The sequence below is a fragment of the Poecilia latipinna genome, unplaced genomic scaffold (genome assembly GCF_001443285.1).
Source record: "Poecilia latipinna isolate Pla-1442-1.1 unplaced genomic scaffold, P_latipinna-1.0 Scaffold3219, whole genome shotgun sequence".
NCBI classification, from domain to species: Eukaryota; Metazoa; Chordata; class Actinopteri; order Cyprinodontiformes; family Poeciliidae; genus Poecilia; species Poecilia latipinna.
Window position 1 is genome coordinate 10,250 of NW_015115835.1, and position 18,711 is coordinate 28,960.

An 18,711-nucleotide genomic window follows, 5' to 3' on the forward strand; every position below is an offset into this window, starting at 1 on the left:
TTTTTGTTTTTTTTTTAGTGTTTGCTTGCAGAGTTACAAGCAGCAGCAACGATCAAAATCAAATATAATGTGGGCTAAACCACACAGATTAATAGCACAGCCAATAGTAAAACAGCATGTGCACACTTAAGTGTTTTTTTTTTTTTCAAATGCCTACTTAAAGTTTTATGCCATTATTTTCTGTTTCGCATATAAGATTAAACTGAGAGCATCTGGATAGCATTGGCCATGGCATGGGAAGGCTTCATAAATGCAATGAAAGCAACGTCTAGAAACCATCCTCCAACCCGAGGGTAAGTTTGCTCACGCTATCCATCCATGTGCCACTCACTCCTCGCTTTTTTTTTTTTTAAACTTTTATGGTGATCCAGTGAATTATTCACACAGGACCTGAGGTGACTACAAGTATCCTGATTAAAAGGGCTTGAGTGGGGATTGAAGTGGGCTTGTGCACTGAACCCATCACTTTGAACACACATTTATGACCCATGTGTTCACGGGAGTGCTTCACCTCGCACACTTTGTGCTTTTGGAATTAAATGAGACGGCAAGGGGGTGATGACTCTGGAAGGTGTCAAGAGTATTAAAAAGATGATAAAATTGCTTTTCTGACCGGATCATGTGTGAACAGTATGACAGAGGGAGATTAGGTAAGGAAGATGCACACGAAAGCTAAACAGAAACTTTAGCTCTCGTGACATCAGACACCTTAACCACACTGGATGAACGAAGAGTCACACAAAACTGAACTGTGTTTGGGTGCAGCAGCCTGACCACTTTGTCATAAGTGGTAATGAACACTACAGGACAATGAGATATTTTGTTTCCCAACAGAAAATGATGCTAAAATGGATTACTACCGGCTCTCACGACTCCAACATGCAAGCAAAAAAAAAAGTAAATAGGAAATTGATTGGTACATTTCTGGCGAACAGAAATGAGGAGAATGAATGTGAAGGAGCGCCATCAGCCAACACCCGGTCAGGCTCCCCTGGCGCTCACGTTAGCACCCGTCCTCACATCCCACAGTGCGGTTATGGGGAAACAGAGCAGAACAGCACTGCTGCCCCGTACCATTCTGGTTCATACACAGCCCCCCCGCCCCTCACCCCAGACCATCTGTCAGTGGTAGCAGCGTTCTCTCGTTCTGCAACACACACACATGAAGAGAAGGAAAGAGGAAGTCAAACACATGGAGGTGTTGCCAAAAGCACATAAAACCGGTAAACACTCTCCGACACGGATTCAACTCTTCAACTGGCCTTAATGCCTACACAGTCCCCTTTGTTGCACTTCCTCTGTTAAATGGTACAGTGTTGACTGGATATGGATGTGGTAAAGAATATACAAGCAGGTACAATGTTGGTCTTTTTATATTATCTGTCTGCTGAGGAACAGCGATTGGCTACTTCCTGTCTGTAATCTCATTACACTCAGTCAGGGAGGATCCGTGGGACCCAGTTGTGCTTCCATGCAGGGAAGGATGACGATCGCAATCCCACTGATAAAAACACCAGATAAGGTCAGCTGAGGACTGGGAACTACTGGACCTAAAGGCAATGAAGCTTGAATATTGCATTTGGAGTATACGGAGAGGGCAACCGCATCGCAATGAAAACAAATCGTTTTATTGTAATACTTTAAAAGAGCACACTCAAGTATATGCTACAATAGCTGGATGTGTCAAAAGATATGATAATAATATGTCAAGCCAGTGCTTTAGATCTTACACATCACTGACCTTCTGTGTCACTGGACTTAAGGGAGGCCCGGCGCTTTAGTGAAGAACATGGGCATTGTCTCCCCTAGCAGCCGATATAGATGTGAAGGAGTGCTCTCCTCAAATTTCTCTGTGCTCACTTACCAATAATAATTATTTTGAGAGTGCCATAAAAATAGGAAGGATCATCGAAAATAGCAGAGCATGTCATTCAGTCTCTAGACTGTAAAACTGTAGCTTAAAAATAGACAAAGACACCAGAAAGGTTCGCAAACCGAGGAAACTTTGCCGAAGGGAAGATTTAAGCAAGCGTTCAGAGAAGGAGTGACATCAAAATATCCTTTTTTGCAGCACAAGTTATTCAGGAATGGATCAGCGTGGAGGTAGATCAGGAAAAGCCGCTGCCTGGAGGGCATGCCTTGAAACGAAGCAACATTGACCCAAAGCTGATTTAAAAGAAATGACTTTTCTCGTCTGTGCAAGAGTAACGTTTCAAATTGATATTAAAAACTGTTATCCGATGCCTTCGATAGCATCTCAATAAATCAGAAGACGATCGAACATATCAGCAACTCAATGCACTGAATAAAACGTGTTACATAGATTAGTCACACACTGACTGATATTTTCAGGCTTTTATTTCTGTTTTTTATAACACAAAAGCACCATTGAATATTTGAAAATTACATCAGAGCAATAATAAAAAAAAAAAAGACATACAGAAAAGTGAGTTTAAAACATCATATGTTTTACACAATCTTAAAGGTTGGCATTTCCAAAAGGTACTTTTATTCTGGCCATAGAACATCATGGGGATGTACATTTCAACTTAGTTTAGTTTTAGGGCAAGATGTTGTTCTAACAACTACAATATATTTTCGACTGGAATGAGCTTTCAAGATGAGAGATGACTTAATTTCTTGTCACACAAAATTAACTCAAAAGGCAAAAGAATAACTAATGATTTCAGGATTCTGGGAGTAAAATAGGAATAAAAAAAAAATCATTTAATTTCTTACCCCATGTCTGAACTTTTTGTCTTCACTATTAGATCAAACCAAAAGAAATTCTAAAAATCATTTTGAAGTCAGATTCCAACCTATAGAGACTAATAACTATAGTTCCAGGAGCTTTGATATTCTTTCCTACTTTTTCTCAATAGAACCACAAATCTCAGTGTTTTTTATGAGGATTGTAGGTAAGGAAGTAACACAGAGCATAATGCAGAACTGTAAAGTGGAAGGAAAAATATATCTCATTATTATGCTAAATCAACATAACAGGGTAGGCAAGCGCAAGCTTTGGCTTCAGCCTATTCCCTTTTTTGGGTAAATTATGGGGTTTTAAAGGAGTATTTTGTGTTTCTTTTCTTTGTGAAATGTGAATTTACCTAAATAAAGTGAAAGTAAAATTACAGTAACTCTCATCTAATATTAACTCTGCCTCCATCTTTGGGATCATGGTACTGCCCCAGCTTTTCTGCAGCTTTATTATTATTTTATTATTATTTTTTTTTAGATTTTCCTCCACCACTATCCTATTTCTTCCAATCAGCTAAGGCCACTTTCCCTTTCCCAAATGAATAAAAAGCATCCCTGCAGCATGATGCTGCCTCACCATACTTCACTTTGGGAATGTGTGTTGACATTAGTGAAAAAAAATATTAGTTTTCCACCATTGCATTTTGCCTATTGACTATGGAGGAATGTTTCTGCCATAATTCCATCTCATCTGACCAGAATGACTTATTTATCATCATTTTTCTAAACAATTCACTATTCAATGTGCTTACCAAGCTCAGGGTCCAAAATATCTATCAAAAATAATTTTTGCGTGCCAGGACACCGGTTTTGTCAGGGCGATCTCTTTCAACACTATAACAATGACATAGTTTAAGATCATATCACAAGCGTGAGGTATTTGACGAGCTAACACCGATTGAAGATGAAATGGATTAAAGTTTCTACGCTCGGCGTTCACTTAGCTGTGTCTGCTTTGTGATTGAAGAAGAGAGGCAGAGGGAGGGGAGAGAAAAAGCAGCAGAGCAGCAGCGGGCAACAAGCCACCAGCCCTGAAACCCAGAAATAACAGCGTACTTAGCGGGAATGATCAAGAAAGCATAACTTTTGCACAACAGAATTCATTTTTCAAGCCTAAAACGACATATAATTCAAAGAATTAGGCGACAAGGATTGGCCGTTTTCGGTTTTTATTTTAAGGCACCGAACTAAGAACGAAAGAAAGCAACAACACTGGAAAAAAAGACGGGGATTACACACAACAGTGACAATAAAACACTCCTCGAGAAGTGGTCTGCCTGGTCTAAGGGTGAGGTCCGAATTAAAAACAGAAAAAAAAATCGGAAAACAGGTATTTTTCTGAGCATATTGTGCGTGGTTTATTTCCAAGTACCGTTTCTGTGTGAACTTTAAACTCAGGAAACAATGAAGACCTAGTCAGCAAGAACTCATCAAGTGTCTCGACGCTGCTAGCGTTAGCGAGCGAAGGGGCTGCAAAGCTAAGGGAGCTAAGTTAGCTGTTGGCTAACGTTAGCTTGCTAGCTAAACGTGTTTTTTCAGAAACTTTTCGTGTTGTTTCCACGAAGCCCAAACACTGAAGGATTATTCTGAGGACAGAGGGGAAGGGCAGGTTCCCTTCTGGACTTTTCCCCCTCTGCGTACTTTTCTAACATGATGGCTACAGAGGTCAGCAGTGAGGATGCGGGTTCGGTCACGACAGGGACAGGGGTGGCAAGCGGAGGAGGAGGCCCGGAGACGGCCCCTTTTCCCTACTATCCTAAGCATAACAGAGTGCGAGTCACCGATCTGGGACAAGAACCGACCCAAACCACCCGCCAACATTCAAACACTTCTCCGGACTCGCTTCCCGACACAAGTATCTCTCCGGTGCCTGGTGGAGATATAACGGGATCAGTGCTCTCCGCAGCTGGGAGTGGTGGACAGGCAGTTTTCCAAGGAACCAACTCAGGGACAAGGGGCGGCATGTGCAACTCTCCCACCTCGGAGAGTCCAACCAGTCGGAGTTCACCCACATCTACAGGCCCAGATGGCTCTTCGAGCTTCCCACCTCTGCCACCTGCGCCCCCCATTGATGAAAGCGACCTGCCGGATTGGGGGGATGAGGAAGATTTGGTGTTTCCTCTCTCTGCACCTCCCACGAACCAGTAAGTATGACACCAGTTCAAAACGACGCGCTGTTCTTTGACACCGAGCAATTGTAATTTCACCAACAGCAAGCAAAAAGTTTTTTTATTTATTTTTTTTTATTTGGTGCCGACTTCCTTTTCTACTGTTACATACTTGTCTCAGTCTACTAATAATTCAGTTGCAACTGTTTTAAAAGTCTCTAAACATTGCTTCGGCTAATGTGGAAGTTGATATTCAGTATCCGGTAGTATCTATGATCCTCGATTCACAGTTTCCTGGAGTGCTGCGTATCATTTGCATGTTTGGAATATTTTTATCATTTCAGAAGAGGTTCTGGCAGCCGGAAATTAATTTTAATAGTGCAGCTGAAAGTCTATGTCTATAAATATGTCCTGACTTGCTGGTTAAGTGCTCCTTTGAATGATATAGGTAGCCAAGTTTAATAATAAACTTAATAATTACACTTTTGTTCTAAATACTGATGGGTATGACGTAATGGAGAGTGTCTATGAAATGTCCCATGGCAAACCACTCTTTTTTCCAAGATAGTTGAGTATGAAAAGATCACAAAGATAAAAATACAACATGATGAGCATGTTTATGGCATGAGCTACATAGTCTATCACTGTTTCATACGTTTGACATCAAGGGTCTTGTTAAATCTCTCTAGTTCACAGTGGAACTGTAATGTCCTCAAACATCAGACAGACCTGAGTGAAGGTTTGGAGTTCCTGTGCATGCTTTTTCAGATTCATGTGCTATCTTCTAAAAAGCAGTGCTTTGAAACACTAACTTTCTGCTTGCATGCAGGTTTAAAACAATTTGTTCAGGACCCTTGCCAACCCGGACATTTTCTACACGCGACAGAACACTCCTTGTTTTTAAGCCTCCAAATGAGGCTAGCGCATTATATTACTGTATTACTGTCAAAATGATCAGCCATGTGTTTTACGAAGGGTCGGGCGTCTTTTGAATTTGAACGGTTCCGATTCCTCGTTTCGATTCCGATTTCTAACGATTCTATTTAGAGACGGGGTTAAAAAAAAAAAAACATCAACATGGTTTAATTAGGCTAGATAACCAGGTGTTTCAGGATAAAATAGTCTAAACCTCTGAATTAATGTTAACTGTATGAGCTTTTTACCTCATAACTTTACCACGAGTTTTTTTTGACAGAACCATTTCAGGCCAGTTCATTCACAAGTAGAACATGTACGTGACTGCAGATGTTATGAATCTTTTCACAGGGGGCACACTTTGCAAGAAAACTTTATTTTTGAAAAGCTGATGAAGACACATTTACACCAGTGGTTGCATTACTTGAATAATCTCCACTTTTGGCGGGTTTCTGAAATGGTGAAGAAAAAAATCTGATGGCCATCTGTCATTTTGACAGATCACACACACACACACACCACCTCTTCGTAAACATTTTCAACTTTATGCACAGAATAGATCATGGCGGCAACTAAACCAATCAATAGAAGGAGAATTAACAAAGCTTTATTCCTGGTCTCAACGCGTCTTGCTGTCTGGAAACGGTGTGATAAAGAGTTATGGGAGGCGTTGGAGTGTGTCTGCTGCAGGATTCTCCTTCCACTGAGTGTTTTCGGGATCACGCACCTTTCAGAGTCTCGCCGATTTCTGATCGCTTCAGTTGCAGAAATGTGTCCTGATTTCAAAACTTCTTCAGGGCAGCGAAAAAGTATTCATCTTCTTGTCGTGTGATGTTTGGCTCATTGGATATAAAACAAACGGAATTAAAATCGGATACAATTGAATATATTGTATAATTTAAAAAAAAATGATGGCTAAATATCGATTACTATGAGTTTTTAAATGTTTTTAATTTGACCCAGTCAGTCAAAAAAGTCTGATGTACTCGTATCAGTATCTGATGCTGTTGATTTCCCACTGATGAGAGAAACCCGGAGCAGAAAATCAAACAAACCAAAAACATCAGTCCAGAGGTATGAAATGAGGTATGAAATCATAAACTGAGCAGAGTTGGGCAGTCCGATGACTGATCTGTTGGATGGTGTTAAACTGTGATTCTTGTGGAAGTGGACAGAAAAAAAATAAATCTTTTTCTGCAGAGGTACATCTACTACTCTGCTAAATAATATCTAAGCTACAGATTTTTGTTTACAACCAGCCATCGCTTTGAGTCCAGCTCCGTACATGGTGACACCTACAGGATGGTGTCAGCAGAGGAGAAATGTAAATTATGACTAGACAGTTTAAAACCTACGGTTATCGGGTTGTAATTTACCAAGCGTCCAGGCACAACAACTGGCCTCTGTTGTCGTACGGTAACATACCTGTCTGCCACACCTTCAGATCCTGAGCCTGTGTGTGTGTTTGCTTAAAGCCAAGTGTTTTTGTTTAGGCCTGCAGCTATCCAATATTTCAGTAACTCAGTGCTCTACTGTGTAATCCATTAATGAATTAATTGGATTTACATGTGCTATACCGGCGGCTTTTCAGGAAGGCCCCTACATTTAAAGCTGCCCCTTCCTTTTGTTCTGTCATGTGTTTTTATGGTCGTGCGTCAGTCCACCACAAAGGATCGTCTCAATTAAATATTCATTAGAAATCCTTTTTAGAAGATTTTATTTCACTAATACAAGGTAATTATTCAGTTATTCACCTCGATCTTGCATATTTTTGTCCAGGAATTCGTCAGGAGCTTTTTAGCAGCTGGTTACGGGTTTGTTTGTTTTCTCTTCTTATTGTCAGAAGCTTCTGAAGTCTGCATTAGGTGTTTAGCGGAGGCGAAGAAAAACCTGAAACACCGCATTTGGCACAACAGTACGTCCTTTTATAAGTGTCAACATTGTTAAAAAGGGACAGCAACTTCCTCTCCGAGCCTGTTTCAAATCAGTGCATAAAGACACTGGCTCAAAGCCAGTATATTATGTTGTAGGCATTGTTAAATACATCAGTGTGTTTGTATGAAGTTGTTTTGCTGTTGAAAGGTATGGCAGCTTTTAATGTGGAGTAAATTCACTTTACTTTTCCTTGATCTAAAACCCAATCTGTCAGGCACATATAAAGTAAACATAAGCAATATTTTCTTTTTTTTTTAAACCATTTTCCGATCAGATGCTTATTGTTTTTTTCTCCATTCTCAACGTTTTCATTGAGAAAACGTTGAAGCATTCGATTTTTTATTTTTTATTTAAATCTGCGACACTTTCACAAATCCTGTTGGTGAAAGTACAACGTGTCAAAAAAAATGTGTTTTTTGTTGTTTTTAGCGTACACTGCGATGCTCAGCTACTGGTCGGTACCATAACATTAACTGCTCTAATTGTAGCGCCAGCTGCCACCAAAACAGGTGACTGCTTTGTGAGAGCTATAATTAGCAAGCAGAAGAGAAATGTAAATAATTATTTGACACTGACAGTTTAATAGTTTGTCAAAGCTGTGGTTACAGCAACCCTCCTCCATTTCAATACCACGAAGGTAACTCGCTTATCAGCCCTACACTTACTGTACATACGGGGTGTGTTAACTTACAGCTGAGTACTTGCCTGGCAAGTTTTGTCTTTGGCATTTGAAGAAAAAAAGAAAAAATGCTGGGAGATGAATAGCAAAATAGGAACTTGTGACGTCTCTGCTGAGTGGTCACCCTCGTTACACAGCTTTGTTGTAAAAATAGCCATCTGGAGTCTTCACGTTTTCTACGTCTGGCATGCTATGACCTGTAAATGTAATATATCTCCTTGGCGCTATGTCCCAGAGTCATATTTTTATCCAATATTGGTTAAGTAAAAGCTAAATCGACAGTCGATCTCTAGATTATAGTGTGCATTGTGATTCCTTTTTAGTTGGATTTGACTTGCATGACACACTGTGCCCACTCACCCAGAACACTTTATTTTTAAATCTCTAATAAAAGACAGGGACATTTCTCTAACATGGTTCCATCCTGGAGAGCATGAAAAACTTATTATTATAAAGCTTTTATTATACACCAGATGGACACTAATCAGGGTTTTGCAGGTGTTGCAAATTTTCTTTGAAGTCTGACCTGACAATTTGGATTTTTTAATGCCAGACCTGCTCGACCAGCGTCTTCCTGTTGGATTTTTTGCAGATCTTTAACTAGTAACCGTGTAGCAACTATGCTGCAAGTTATTTGATACATGTAGTGCTTTTGAATTGAGCAGACAATGAAGACTGACTGTCCTGATCAATAAGTTAAATATAGAAAGTAAAAAATGCTCTGGTACCCCAGTCAGATTGAGATTGGACTCTGTGTACCTATTTTAAGCTAAACAATAGATTAATCATGTTCTGATTAAGACAATTCTTTACTCCACTAAATTAGGAGTGAGCAATTATCAGTGAAATTAGTATATTATGTGTTTAAGTTGCTCAAAATGTAAAAAGTTCACAATTAATTCTGAAGTATCTATTACAACTTTTATTTAAAAAAAAAAAAAATCTAAAAGAGTCAAGTTTAAGTCTGATTAGTCTTAACAAAAATCTTTCTCCTCCCCGATGAGAATTTCCCATATTTTTTGGACTCTAAGTCGCTCCAGATTATAAGTCGCATTATTTAAAAAAAATGCGGTATAAAGAGGGGAAAAAAGAACATTAGATGCACCCGACTGTAAGATGCAGGACCAGTCAAAATATGAAAAATTTACAACTTATAGTGTGGAAAATATGATGATTGGGAAACAGTTTTAAAAAAAAAAAAAACAAAAAAAAAAAAAAAAAAAACTTTAGCATGTACTACTTTTTATTTGTGGTACTGATTGTATGATGATCAGTTATACTTGGGAATATTGAGCAGTGATCTATTCTAAATAAATAAAGGGTTTAATTTAAGAAAGAAACAAGATTTTGGATCTTGTCAAGTCATCTATTTACGTTTCACCCATGTCGCTCTCATGCTTCTTCCTTTCCATCAACACCTTGCCCTGTCAAGCCTGCATCATGGCCTCCGCCACGGCTGAAGTATTTAAAACTGTTGTTAAACATGTAGCCAACATTTACTGGATGAATGACACCAACTTTGTCACTGCAAGACGTCTGAGCATACTTAAAATTACCTTTAGAGCAGGAACAAAACTAAATAGTAGTTTCCTGTGTCTGTATCACTATGCAGACGGTGTGCTACACAGAATGAGCTAAATATATTTTTGAATTGCGTCTGAATTGTAGTTTGCCAGTCCTGGCACAGATGTGTCGAAGAAGAATGAGGTAAATGTTGGTTTATCAAAGTGTAATATTTAACAGCGATATCTCTATTATCGTCAGGTTTGGGCATCAAGTCTTGAGAATGAATTGGAACCGTTACTAACATTTCAATTCGCCCAGAAACATTCAGATTTTTAAATTTAGATTTATAGGTCATAGGTGTGATTCCTGGTCCAATATTTTATCTTTTTGTATGTTTATCTTTCATTCTTTACTTTTTTAAATGCACCCCTCTGTCTGGAATAAAGATTTATTAATTTGATTAGAAAAGATTGAATTTATATTTTAGAGTAGGTATGGGATATTTATTAAGTAGTTGGAAGTAGTATTGTATAAAAATTCACAATGACATTCAAAAAATGTAAAAAACTCATAGACTTCAAATTGATAAGCTGAGAATCATTTAAATTGAAATGATTCCCAAACCTAAATATTATTGCGTGATTTCCTGATACTGTGGAGTCCAAGGTGATGATGTAGTTAAAGAAATTGAGTTTAACTGGTAATGCCATACAACATTTTTTTTTTCTCCAGAAGACATCCATGTACATTTCGGTAGGAAGGGATTGACTAAAAAACTGAAGTGTGAACATTTTGACAAATTTCTCAATTAACCCAACCAGTACAATAAATCATTCTGGCTCAGAAAGCACAGTCTCATTATTCTGCCAAGATATGAGCAGGTCAGAAGACAAAAGATAAGCTCTTAACCTGCGTGGTTAATAAAGAAAGCACAGTCTTTAAACCGCTGAAGATCTCTGAAATCTCTCTTTATAAATTCTACACAAATGGCCACTGTGACTTTCATTCACAAGTCCACACAGATTTACGTACTCTTGAATAGAGTGTGCGACCCGTGCCCAACACCGTGAGTTCCTGCCACCTTTGGAAACACGCGGGCCTGTGCCTCAGATTAAACTAACAACTCTTTGGGAAATGAGTGGTTGATTTTGAGTTTCCACGAAGATTAGAGGAGATTTTAAGCCATGAAGGGGTTCCCTGATTAGATGGTGGGATTGTAAAACCAGCGTTAATGAGTTTACCTGATTTGCTGGTTGAATGAGGAATATTGCTGCAACCGTATTAATTTAATATCAACACTGTCTTGTTTACTTTTGTGTGGCTAGTAGACACAGTCTGTAAGGCCGGCACATTGTTACCATTCAGATCATATCCTCTTAAACGGTATTTTCCTCCTCGGAAAAGTGGAAGGACTATATTAGTGAGCCTTTTTCAGTCATTACACAAGTATTTGGCTGGTGAGCTCAGCAAATAGTTTATAAAATTACTTATACAGACCTTCGGAAGCTCTTTAAGCTGTTTATGCGTTGATGGAGACATTTCCCACAATCTCAACGCTAATACAGAAAGTTGAGTTTCTTAGATGGGGACGCTGACACTTCCAAGTAATGCAAGCGCGTATATAAATCTATGCTTTTATTAGGGCTGTCAAAATTAACACATTAAGCCTGTGAAAACTCATTGCTTTTAACGCTGTTGATTTTCGTAATGTGTGATCAACGCACAGGCTCCTGTACTTTTTGTATGCGCTGCAGTTTGGACAATATTTTCTTCTCTTTCAGCATTTAACTTAATGTAAAGAAGTTCTCCAGTTCTGCTCTGAGGCCGTATGGCTTCAATAAGCTCTCAGTGAATCTTCCTCAGGAAAACACGACTATATACGAGTCACTTTCCTCTGTACAGTCGGGCCTTTTTGTTGTTTGGAGGCGTTTGCGTCAAATGCGAAAACGGCACAACGTCTTATTCTAACAGCAGAGTCCATTGTTGTATTTTATGCATTGTTCATTTTGTTTCCGTGTTTTAATCCCACTTAAAATCTGTTTCCTTTAATTTTCCTCCATGTTTGTAAAACGCAGGTATCTTGTGCAGGGAGCATATGCATAATAGTACTTGTGATACATTTTTTTTTTGAGAACGTGGCACCTTTAAAATCCACTCTCGCGTTTCCTCTGCACGTTTCTGTTGTGATGTAGGTTCTACATTTTATTCATTTTGGTCTTAAAAAAGGTCTTAAAACTCCTTTACTTGGTAAATCTGCAGAAACCTTCTTAGAGCTGGTTTGTCAGGCGTGCTGGCTGAAAATCCACCCCCAGTTTTCCAGCTGTAAAATCGGTTTTGCACCGGCAAGGCAAAGTCTGTGGTCTGAATGCATTGCTATTTTGTTATACAATATTGTATCCTCATCTGACATTCACACTACCACCATGCTTTTTTTCTACGCCATCCTGTTGTTAAGACTTAATGGTAATGCTAGAATATTTCTGGAACATTCAAATGTTGAGTGACTACAGTACTTACTTTGTACTACTGCCTGGGAACCACCTCTATTGGGTTGTTGCTGCCTTTGTTAATGTTCTGCTATGAAATTGCACAATTGCCTTGTCATTCATAGCGTTCACACAAATACTAAAGCTTGCTATTACACGATGAAATCATTCGTTTTTTTAGGAGAAAAGAAAAGCAAAAGTTGGAAGAAAATTTGAAGATTTGTAAAAGAACTTCAGAAAAAAGTGAAGCACCGAGTCGGTGAAACACGATGAAGAGAAATTGCCGACTCACTTCATGAGGGGAAGCTTTCTTTCTGCACCGAATGTGAAAGTGTAGAAGTGTTGAGGCCAAAATAATTCTTATCGCTGGAATACCTGGAGATAATTTTTCATTCAACCAGTAAGGTTTTCTGATTAAAAACAAAAAAAAAACAAAACAAAAAAAAAACAGCCATTTCTAAATTTCGATAAACATGCATGAAGATGGGGTAACAAGTTCGGAAAACATTTACATCTTACTAAAAATGGCATATTGAAAAATTTGTTGTCTCCATTTTAATAATAAATATACTTGAAGTATTTTACAAACAATTTGCTGTTTTAATAAAGCTATTCATTCCCACTAATAAACCATCTGCATCATTTTCAAATGATGGCAGATTAGTTGTAAATGTTTGCATGACGAGTAAGGCTGAAACGATTAATCGTGACCGTGAAACAGTCGTCCACTGCCAAGTTTTTCCGTCTGATTTTCAGAATAATCAATAGAATAATCAATAACTAAAACGATCGTTAGTTGCAGCCCTAATAACAGTGCTCGACTAGAAACGTAAGCTTACTTTTCCAGCAGTTGTGCTTTTAGAAATTAAAAGCTCAGAAGGAAAACTGTGTGATTGTCACAGTGAAGCTTATTACCTCTGATTTAATGGTGTTATTTCAGGCAAACTGACTAACAGCAGGAAAGCCAACATGTTGGGTTTCCGCCGTCCATCTTCGTCTGTCTCACTGGTTGGCTAGCGCTGACGCAGATCACTGCTTCGGACACATAGATGGCTCTTGCACTCATCAGTCGGACGTCTGGCACTTGTCCTGTCATCGTCTTGGCTTGCACAAAGTAAACAGCTATGATGGTTCATCTTGCATCATGGGTGCTTTACTGAATCCTGGTGATCATGTGGCTTAAGATTTCCTCATCCGACAGTAGACTCATTACAGAATACAAGACCAGTAGGTCAATGTAATTCTGACGATTTAAGGACAAAAACAATCTGAAAAGTGTAACGGTACTACTACAAAAAAAATAAATAAAAATCGTAAATTATCTCCTACATCAGTCATCTCCTGCTTGGTTTTATCTGTTTAAACATGAATAGACAACAATAACAGAAGTTTAGAGGATTTTAGTTTAGAGTTCATAAACCTAAACGGTGTTTGCATCAAAACGACTTTCATTCATTTCCCAAGTGAGCGCTTGGAGTGAGACTAAAACCACTTTGAAACACTTCAGATGGACAAACTTGTGAGTTTGTGTGTCAATGTTAATGTAGCTGAAGCTCGTGTGTCGGTGTGTTCAAATTTTCATAGGTTGCACCTAAATGGGTATTTTTACATCTGTCTGTTAACATATGCCACTCCCTATCCTTGCCTCCCTGTGGTAGAGAAACCAATAGGCAGCATGCTCAGGATGTGTGCTTTTGAGAGAGAAAGAGGAGCGAGTCGGAGGAAGAGAAATCATTGCAGGATTAAGTGGAGCAAAGACCAGAAGGCTACAGCACCACCGTCTTTCTTTAAACCGACCTTTAAAATAAGATCGAGATGTGTCGTTACTGAACTGGTTGATCAGACTGATTAATCAAGTAAATCCACCTGAGCCAGTTTTGGTCTTTGTTGTCTTCCCGTTTGATTATTCCCCACGGATGTTGCTCGTTGTACCTGGCTTCGAGAGATGACTGTGTCAGGGCTCCAACTGGGGGAAGCCCCAATGCCTTTATTGGATTTAGACATTTTTTTGGTCGTCTTCCCACGCTGGAGCTTGCACTTTTTACCAGGGCAGCAGCGCTATTGGTGGAGTGGATGCACCTTGTGAGAGTACGGGACACAGGAGGGACATGCAGCAGAGGGCGAACTCGGCGTAAGTGAGGCTTCCACTCAGCCTTAAAGTTTCCTTTCAATCCCCAACATTCATTTATAGCGTCGAGTAGAGACGGGCACTCAAAAGTTTCTCAGGATGTTTTGAGGTAATTATTGTAGTGATGATAAAAACGTATTAAACAGTTTGTTGGCTCTGAATCCCTCCCAGCAGAGCCTCTCAGCGCCACACTTCTCCAAAAATAAAACTTTAAGAAGTGCAAGTCAATAATATGGATTCAGGATTGCATCTGTTCAATTAAACTCAATAGTTTTTTTTTTTTAGTTTTTTTATTTTAAAAAATAAGACATTTTCAACACCTCATAGAACCACCAAGAGGATAGATTGTTCCAAACTGAAAAAGAAGAAATCCAAATCATGCGGTTAGAAGTTATTTTTAGTAGATAAACGTTTTAACCAACTTTTTTTTCCGTATTATGATTATTGCTTCTCCTTAGTAGGTTTTTACAATATGCTGTGAATATATCATCACGGCATCAGTGACAGCATTATTAACAGGACAAAGAATTGCATGTATTACAATAAATCTGATTATATAAATGTCATTGTGGTCACTATCTGGGGTTGGTGAGTGCAATAAACTAAAAGTAGAACAGCATTAACTCTGTAAGCGTTTATTCCAAGTAATACCATCATCGCAGTGTGGATTGACATCACCACATATCGTATATTTTTCTCATCTCATGCAGCCCAAATGCCTTTGTCACAATATGTTGTTTTATGAATCAATTTTTAATTGCTTTCTGCACAAAGTTTAAATGTTAATGTGACTGACTTCAGTACGACGTGATCTTTTCCTGATTTAAAACCTTTGATGCGATGAAGTAAACCACAAACATATCCAACCCCAAATGTTGTGTCAAATACGCCATTTTTAGCCTGTTAATGTAAACAAAAACAATTTTTATTTCAGTTATTAGCGCTCCAAATGCTGAACATTTGCAACAACGCAGCTAGTCAAATTGATTAGCTGCAGATGTTTGACTGGAGACGATTAATATATCTTCAAACGACTGAATTTGTGACTCTTATTCATTTGCTGGTTCATTACATGACTAATGACTGAGCTCTGCTGTACCTTTAAATTCTTTATTTAGTTGTTTTTCTGTTTGCTACAGATTGTTCCTTTAAAAAAAAATGTAATAAAGGGTTATTGTAGGACGTAGGAAGTCCTGTGAAACAACCAATGAGCCTTTTGGTGTTAGATCCACGTCGATGGTTTTTCAAGATTGGCAGGTGAAAGGGGACGCTAATTTTTCCATGCTGCATATCTGACCGTTAAAGACTGGTTATATCTGTAACTGTGATGCAGAAGTTGGCTCTATTGTTGTGATTTCCAGTTGAGCCTCGACTGTGCAGCTAAAGATTTTGTTTTGTAGATAGTCAAATAACGAGGGAAGTTAAACTATACGTGTCATTATTTGTTGGTGTGTCGTACAAAAACCTCCCATAAAAATACATTGACTATATACAAACATATCAGTTGTGCATACAGAGAATGATGACATACAATAAAGTTGGGTTTAATTCATTTTTTGTTGTTTGATTTTGATAAGGGCAGACAGCATGTCTGTTGAGATGTCAAAGTACAGATGCACCCATAGCAACAGTGGAGGACGACATGATAGTTTAATGAGTCAGGCAGACGGACCGACAGAGGCAGAGACGACGTCTACCTCAAGCGAATCACAGCAATTTTTCTGTCCTGTTGCTCTAATTTCCCCTGAAGACAAGAGTCCAGCTCCAGATTCCGACTCTGTGGTAACAATAAAATGGCACTTAAAATAATGTTCAACTTTAGGCTCGAAGCGTCTCAAAATTTTACCAAGGACTAATTCATTAATTTATCATCCTAGTTCCTCCCCAAAAAAGCATTAAAGATGCATTCCATTTACTTTCTGGACATTTCTCTTTTAAACAAAATGCTTTGCGGGGGTTGAGAGGGAAATGTGAAATCAGCTGCATTTGCACACGCAGGGCAGGCGAGCGTCAAAACTGGCAAAGCTCAGAAAAAGCTGCCTTCTCTGTTTCCCCAACTGTTCCTCTATTACAAATGTGTTTAATATTATGCAGACTTCAATGTTTCAGTTCAGCTGTGCAGCACTTTGGTGAGAGTTTAAATATAGAGTTAAGAGCTGTTCAAAAAAAAAAAAACACAGCACTTTAGCAATGTTTTCATGTTGTTTTTGATTTACCAATTGTAGATTAGTTATTGAGTGATTAGTCTGTAAACCTCTAAAGATCTAAATCCATTTGGATTGAAGCTTAAATGATGGCACACATGTGATCTTGCCTGGTGGTATTCCAGATGTTGCACAGTCACATCTTTGTGAATTACCTAGACAGAGAAGCTGCTTACACACTGTCGAGCTGGTCTGTGTGTGTGTAATTACCCACATGCAGGTACCAGGACTGGAACGACACGAGAACTCGAGCGCAGCCGCAGTTGCGAAGTTAACAAACGGTGCAGAGCCTCTGGCTGGGCTCCCTCCCCCATGTGGTGACGCAGCCACTGTTGGCCCCTTCCTAAACGCACTGCTGTTGCATAGAGATTGGCACACTCTCTTTTGTTTTAATTACTGACTCGTTTTGCTAAACAAGCAAACTGAATTTGTTGCTCAGCGATTTGCATTAATCATATTCATGTCTGTCCTAATCAGTGGGTCATAATCTGTATGATCTCCTATGAGAGCTTCCTCTTTTACAAATGCACTTTGGAAACGAAGCCCATTAGTTATGGCTGCTCACAGTCTTCAGCTGTGACACTTAAGGAATTTTACTTGCACCGTTCCTTTGCTCAGCAGTAGGGCGCAACAATAAATCGACCAGATTCATCTCGGTGATTGGCTGATATTTAACTGTGAAGCCCATCTTATCCGCTGATCTTATCTGCCTCGGCAAAGGTCTAAAAATCAAAAATTGCCAAAAGAATATTAGTCATATACGCTATTGTAGTAGACCATAACAATGTCTGCAGTTACACCTGCCATTATTGTGTAACATGTTGGTACAATAAGGTGCTCTCAGCTCCTCCACAAATTTCTAAATGATTGTAAATATTAGGGATGCATGGTATATTAGTTTTAACCATATCAGCTGATAATTTTTTTTTTTTTTTTAGCATTTTTTCATCTTGTTGTCATTTGTGTGTGTTGGGAAGGGGCGGTGGCTGGTCAGGAGGTATTTGTAAAATCACATATTATGATTTTATTTTATAACATAGTATCCAGTTGTCTTCCTGTTGTTTGCTAAATGGCAAGAAACGAAATCAAACACCACATCTATGACTAAGAACCTTGTGTAGTTAATAAAATAGTTGCATTAAAACCGAATTTCATAATGGCATTAAAACACTGAAAATTAAAAAAAAAAAAAAAATCTGCTAGCTTTTTAAATGGAAGTTTTTTTTCCCATCTTTTGTTGACCATCGGGGGAATTGCTTGCTGAAAAGCTGGCTCGGCTTTACTCAGCGGAGCCAAGATATTTCTGCTCTCCTTGCTACATATGTGCTGACATGACGGCCCATTCCTGAAACGGATGGTAGAACCATTAGGGCTGTAGTGATACAGTGATACATGATATTCTGTCCACGATATGATATATATTGTGATATTCATCAAACGATACAATTCAATACACTTTTGCGATTTTTTTGAAAGATTTTAGAGGGACAGAATGATTTTGGTGACATTTTGTGACTGTTATAGAGTTGGTTGGATTGAATTAATTTAACTGAAAACTGATTAAAAGCACCAACTACACAATACCTGACTCTGGTGGGACGTGGACACAGACTTAAAGTCAACAGCTGGACAAAAAGAATCAAAGAAGTGGTGAGAAAACATGTTTCTTTTAGTTGAAACAGTACAAACTGTAGCTTACATGCATTTGTAAAGTAAATAAAGTGCACCAAGTACCCTGCTCTGCATAGTCTGATACCTTTTTAACCTTGACACTTAACATCTGAAGGAATCACTCTAAGCCTCATGACCTAATCACTCTCCCGGCGAAGCAAGTAGTGAGTGAGCAAGATGACAGTTGGATGTTACGATACTTGCGGATGAATATCGATTTTTTTTCTAGGAAGGAAAATATCGATATATATCGCGATATCGATATTATCCTACAGTCCTACTAATATGTGACTCTGATCTATTTGTTTCAAGGCGTTTT

The 18,711-nt window shown here is 38.7% G+C and overlaps 1 protein-coding gene across 3 annotated transcripts in view; it reads left to right on the forward strand.

Annotated features, from left to right (window-relative positions):
• The first annotated feature begins 3,719 nt into the window (after window positions 1–3,719).
• rasa1a (RAS p21 protein activator (GTPase activating protein) 1a) overlaps window positions 3,720–18,711 on the forward strand; it is a 36,466-nt gene continuing 21,474 nt past the window's right edge. Inside the window, exon 1 of one of the 3 annotated variants that reach the window (XM_015023164.1) lies at window positions 3,720–4,904. In XM_015023164.1, coding sequence (XP_014878650.1) covers window positions 4,411–4,904 — 494 coding nt within the window. In that variant the 5' untranslated portion in view covers window positions 3,720–4,410. Of the gene's footprint in view, window positions 4,905–14,144; window positions 14,521–18,711 lie in introns of those variants that run through there. The other 2 variants (XM_015023165.1, XM_015023166.1) reach the window with 2 other exon arrangements.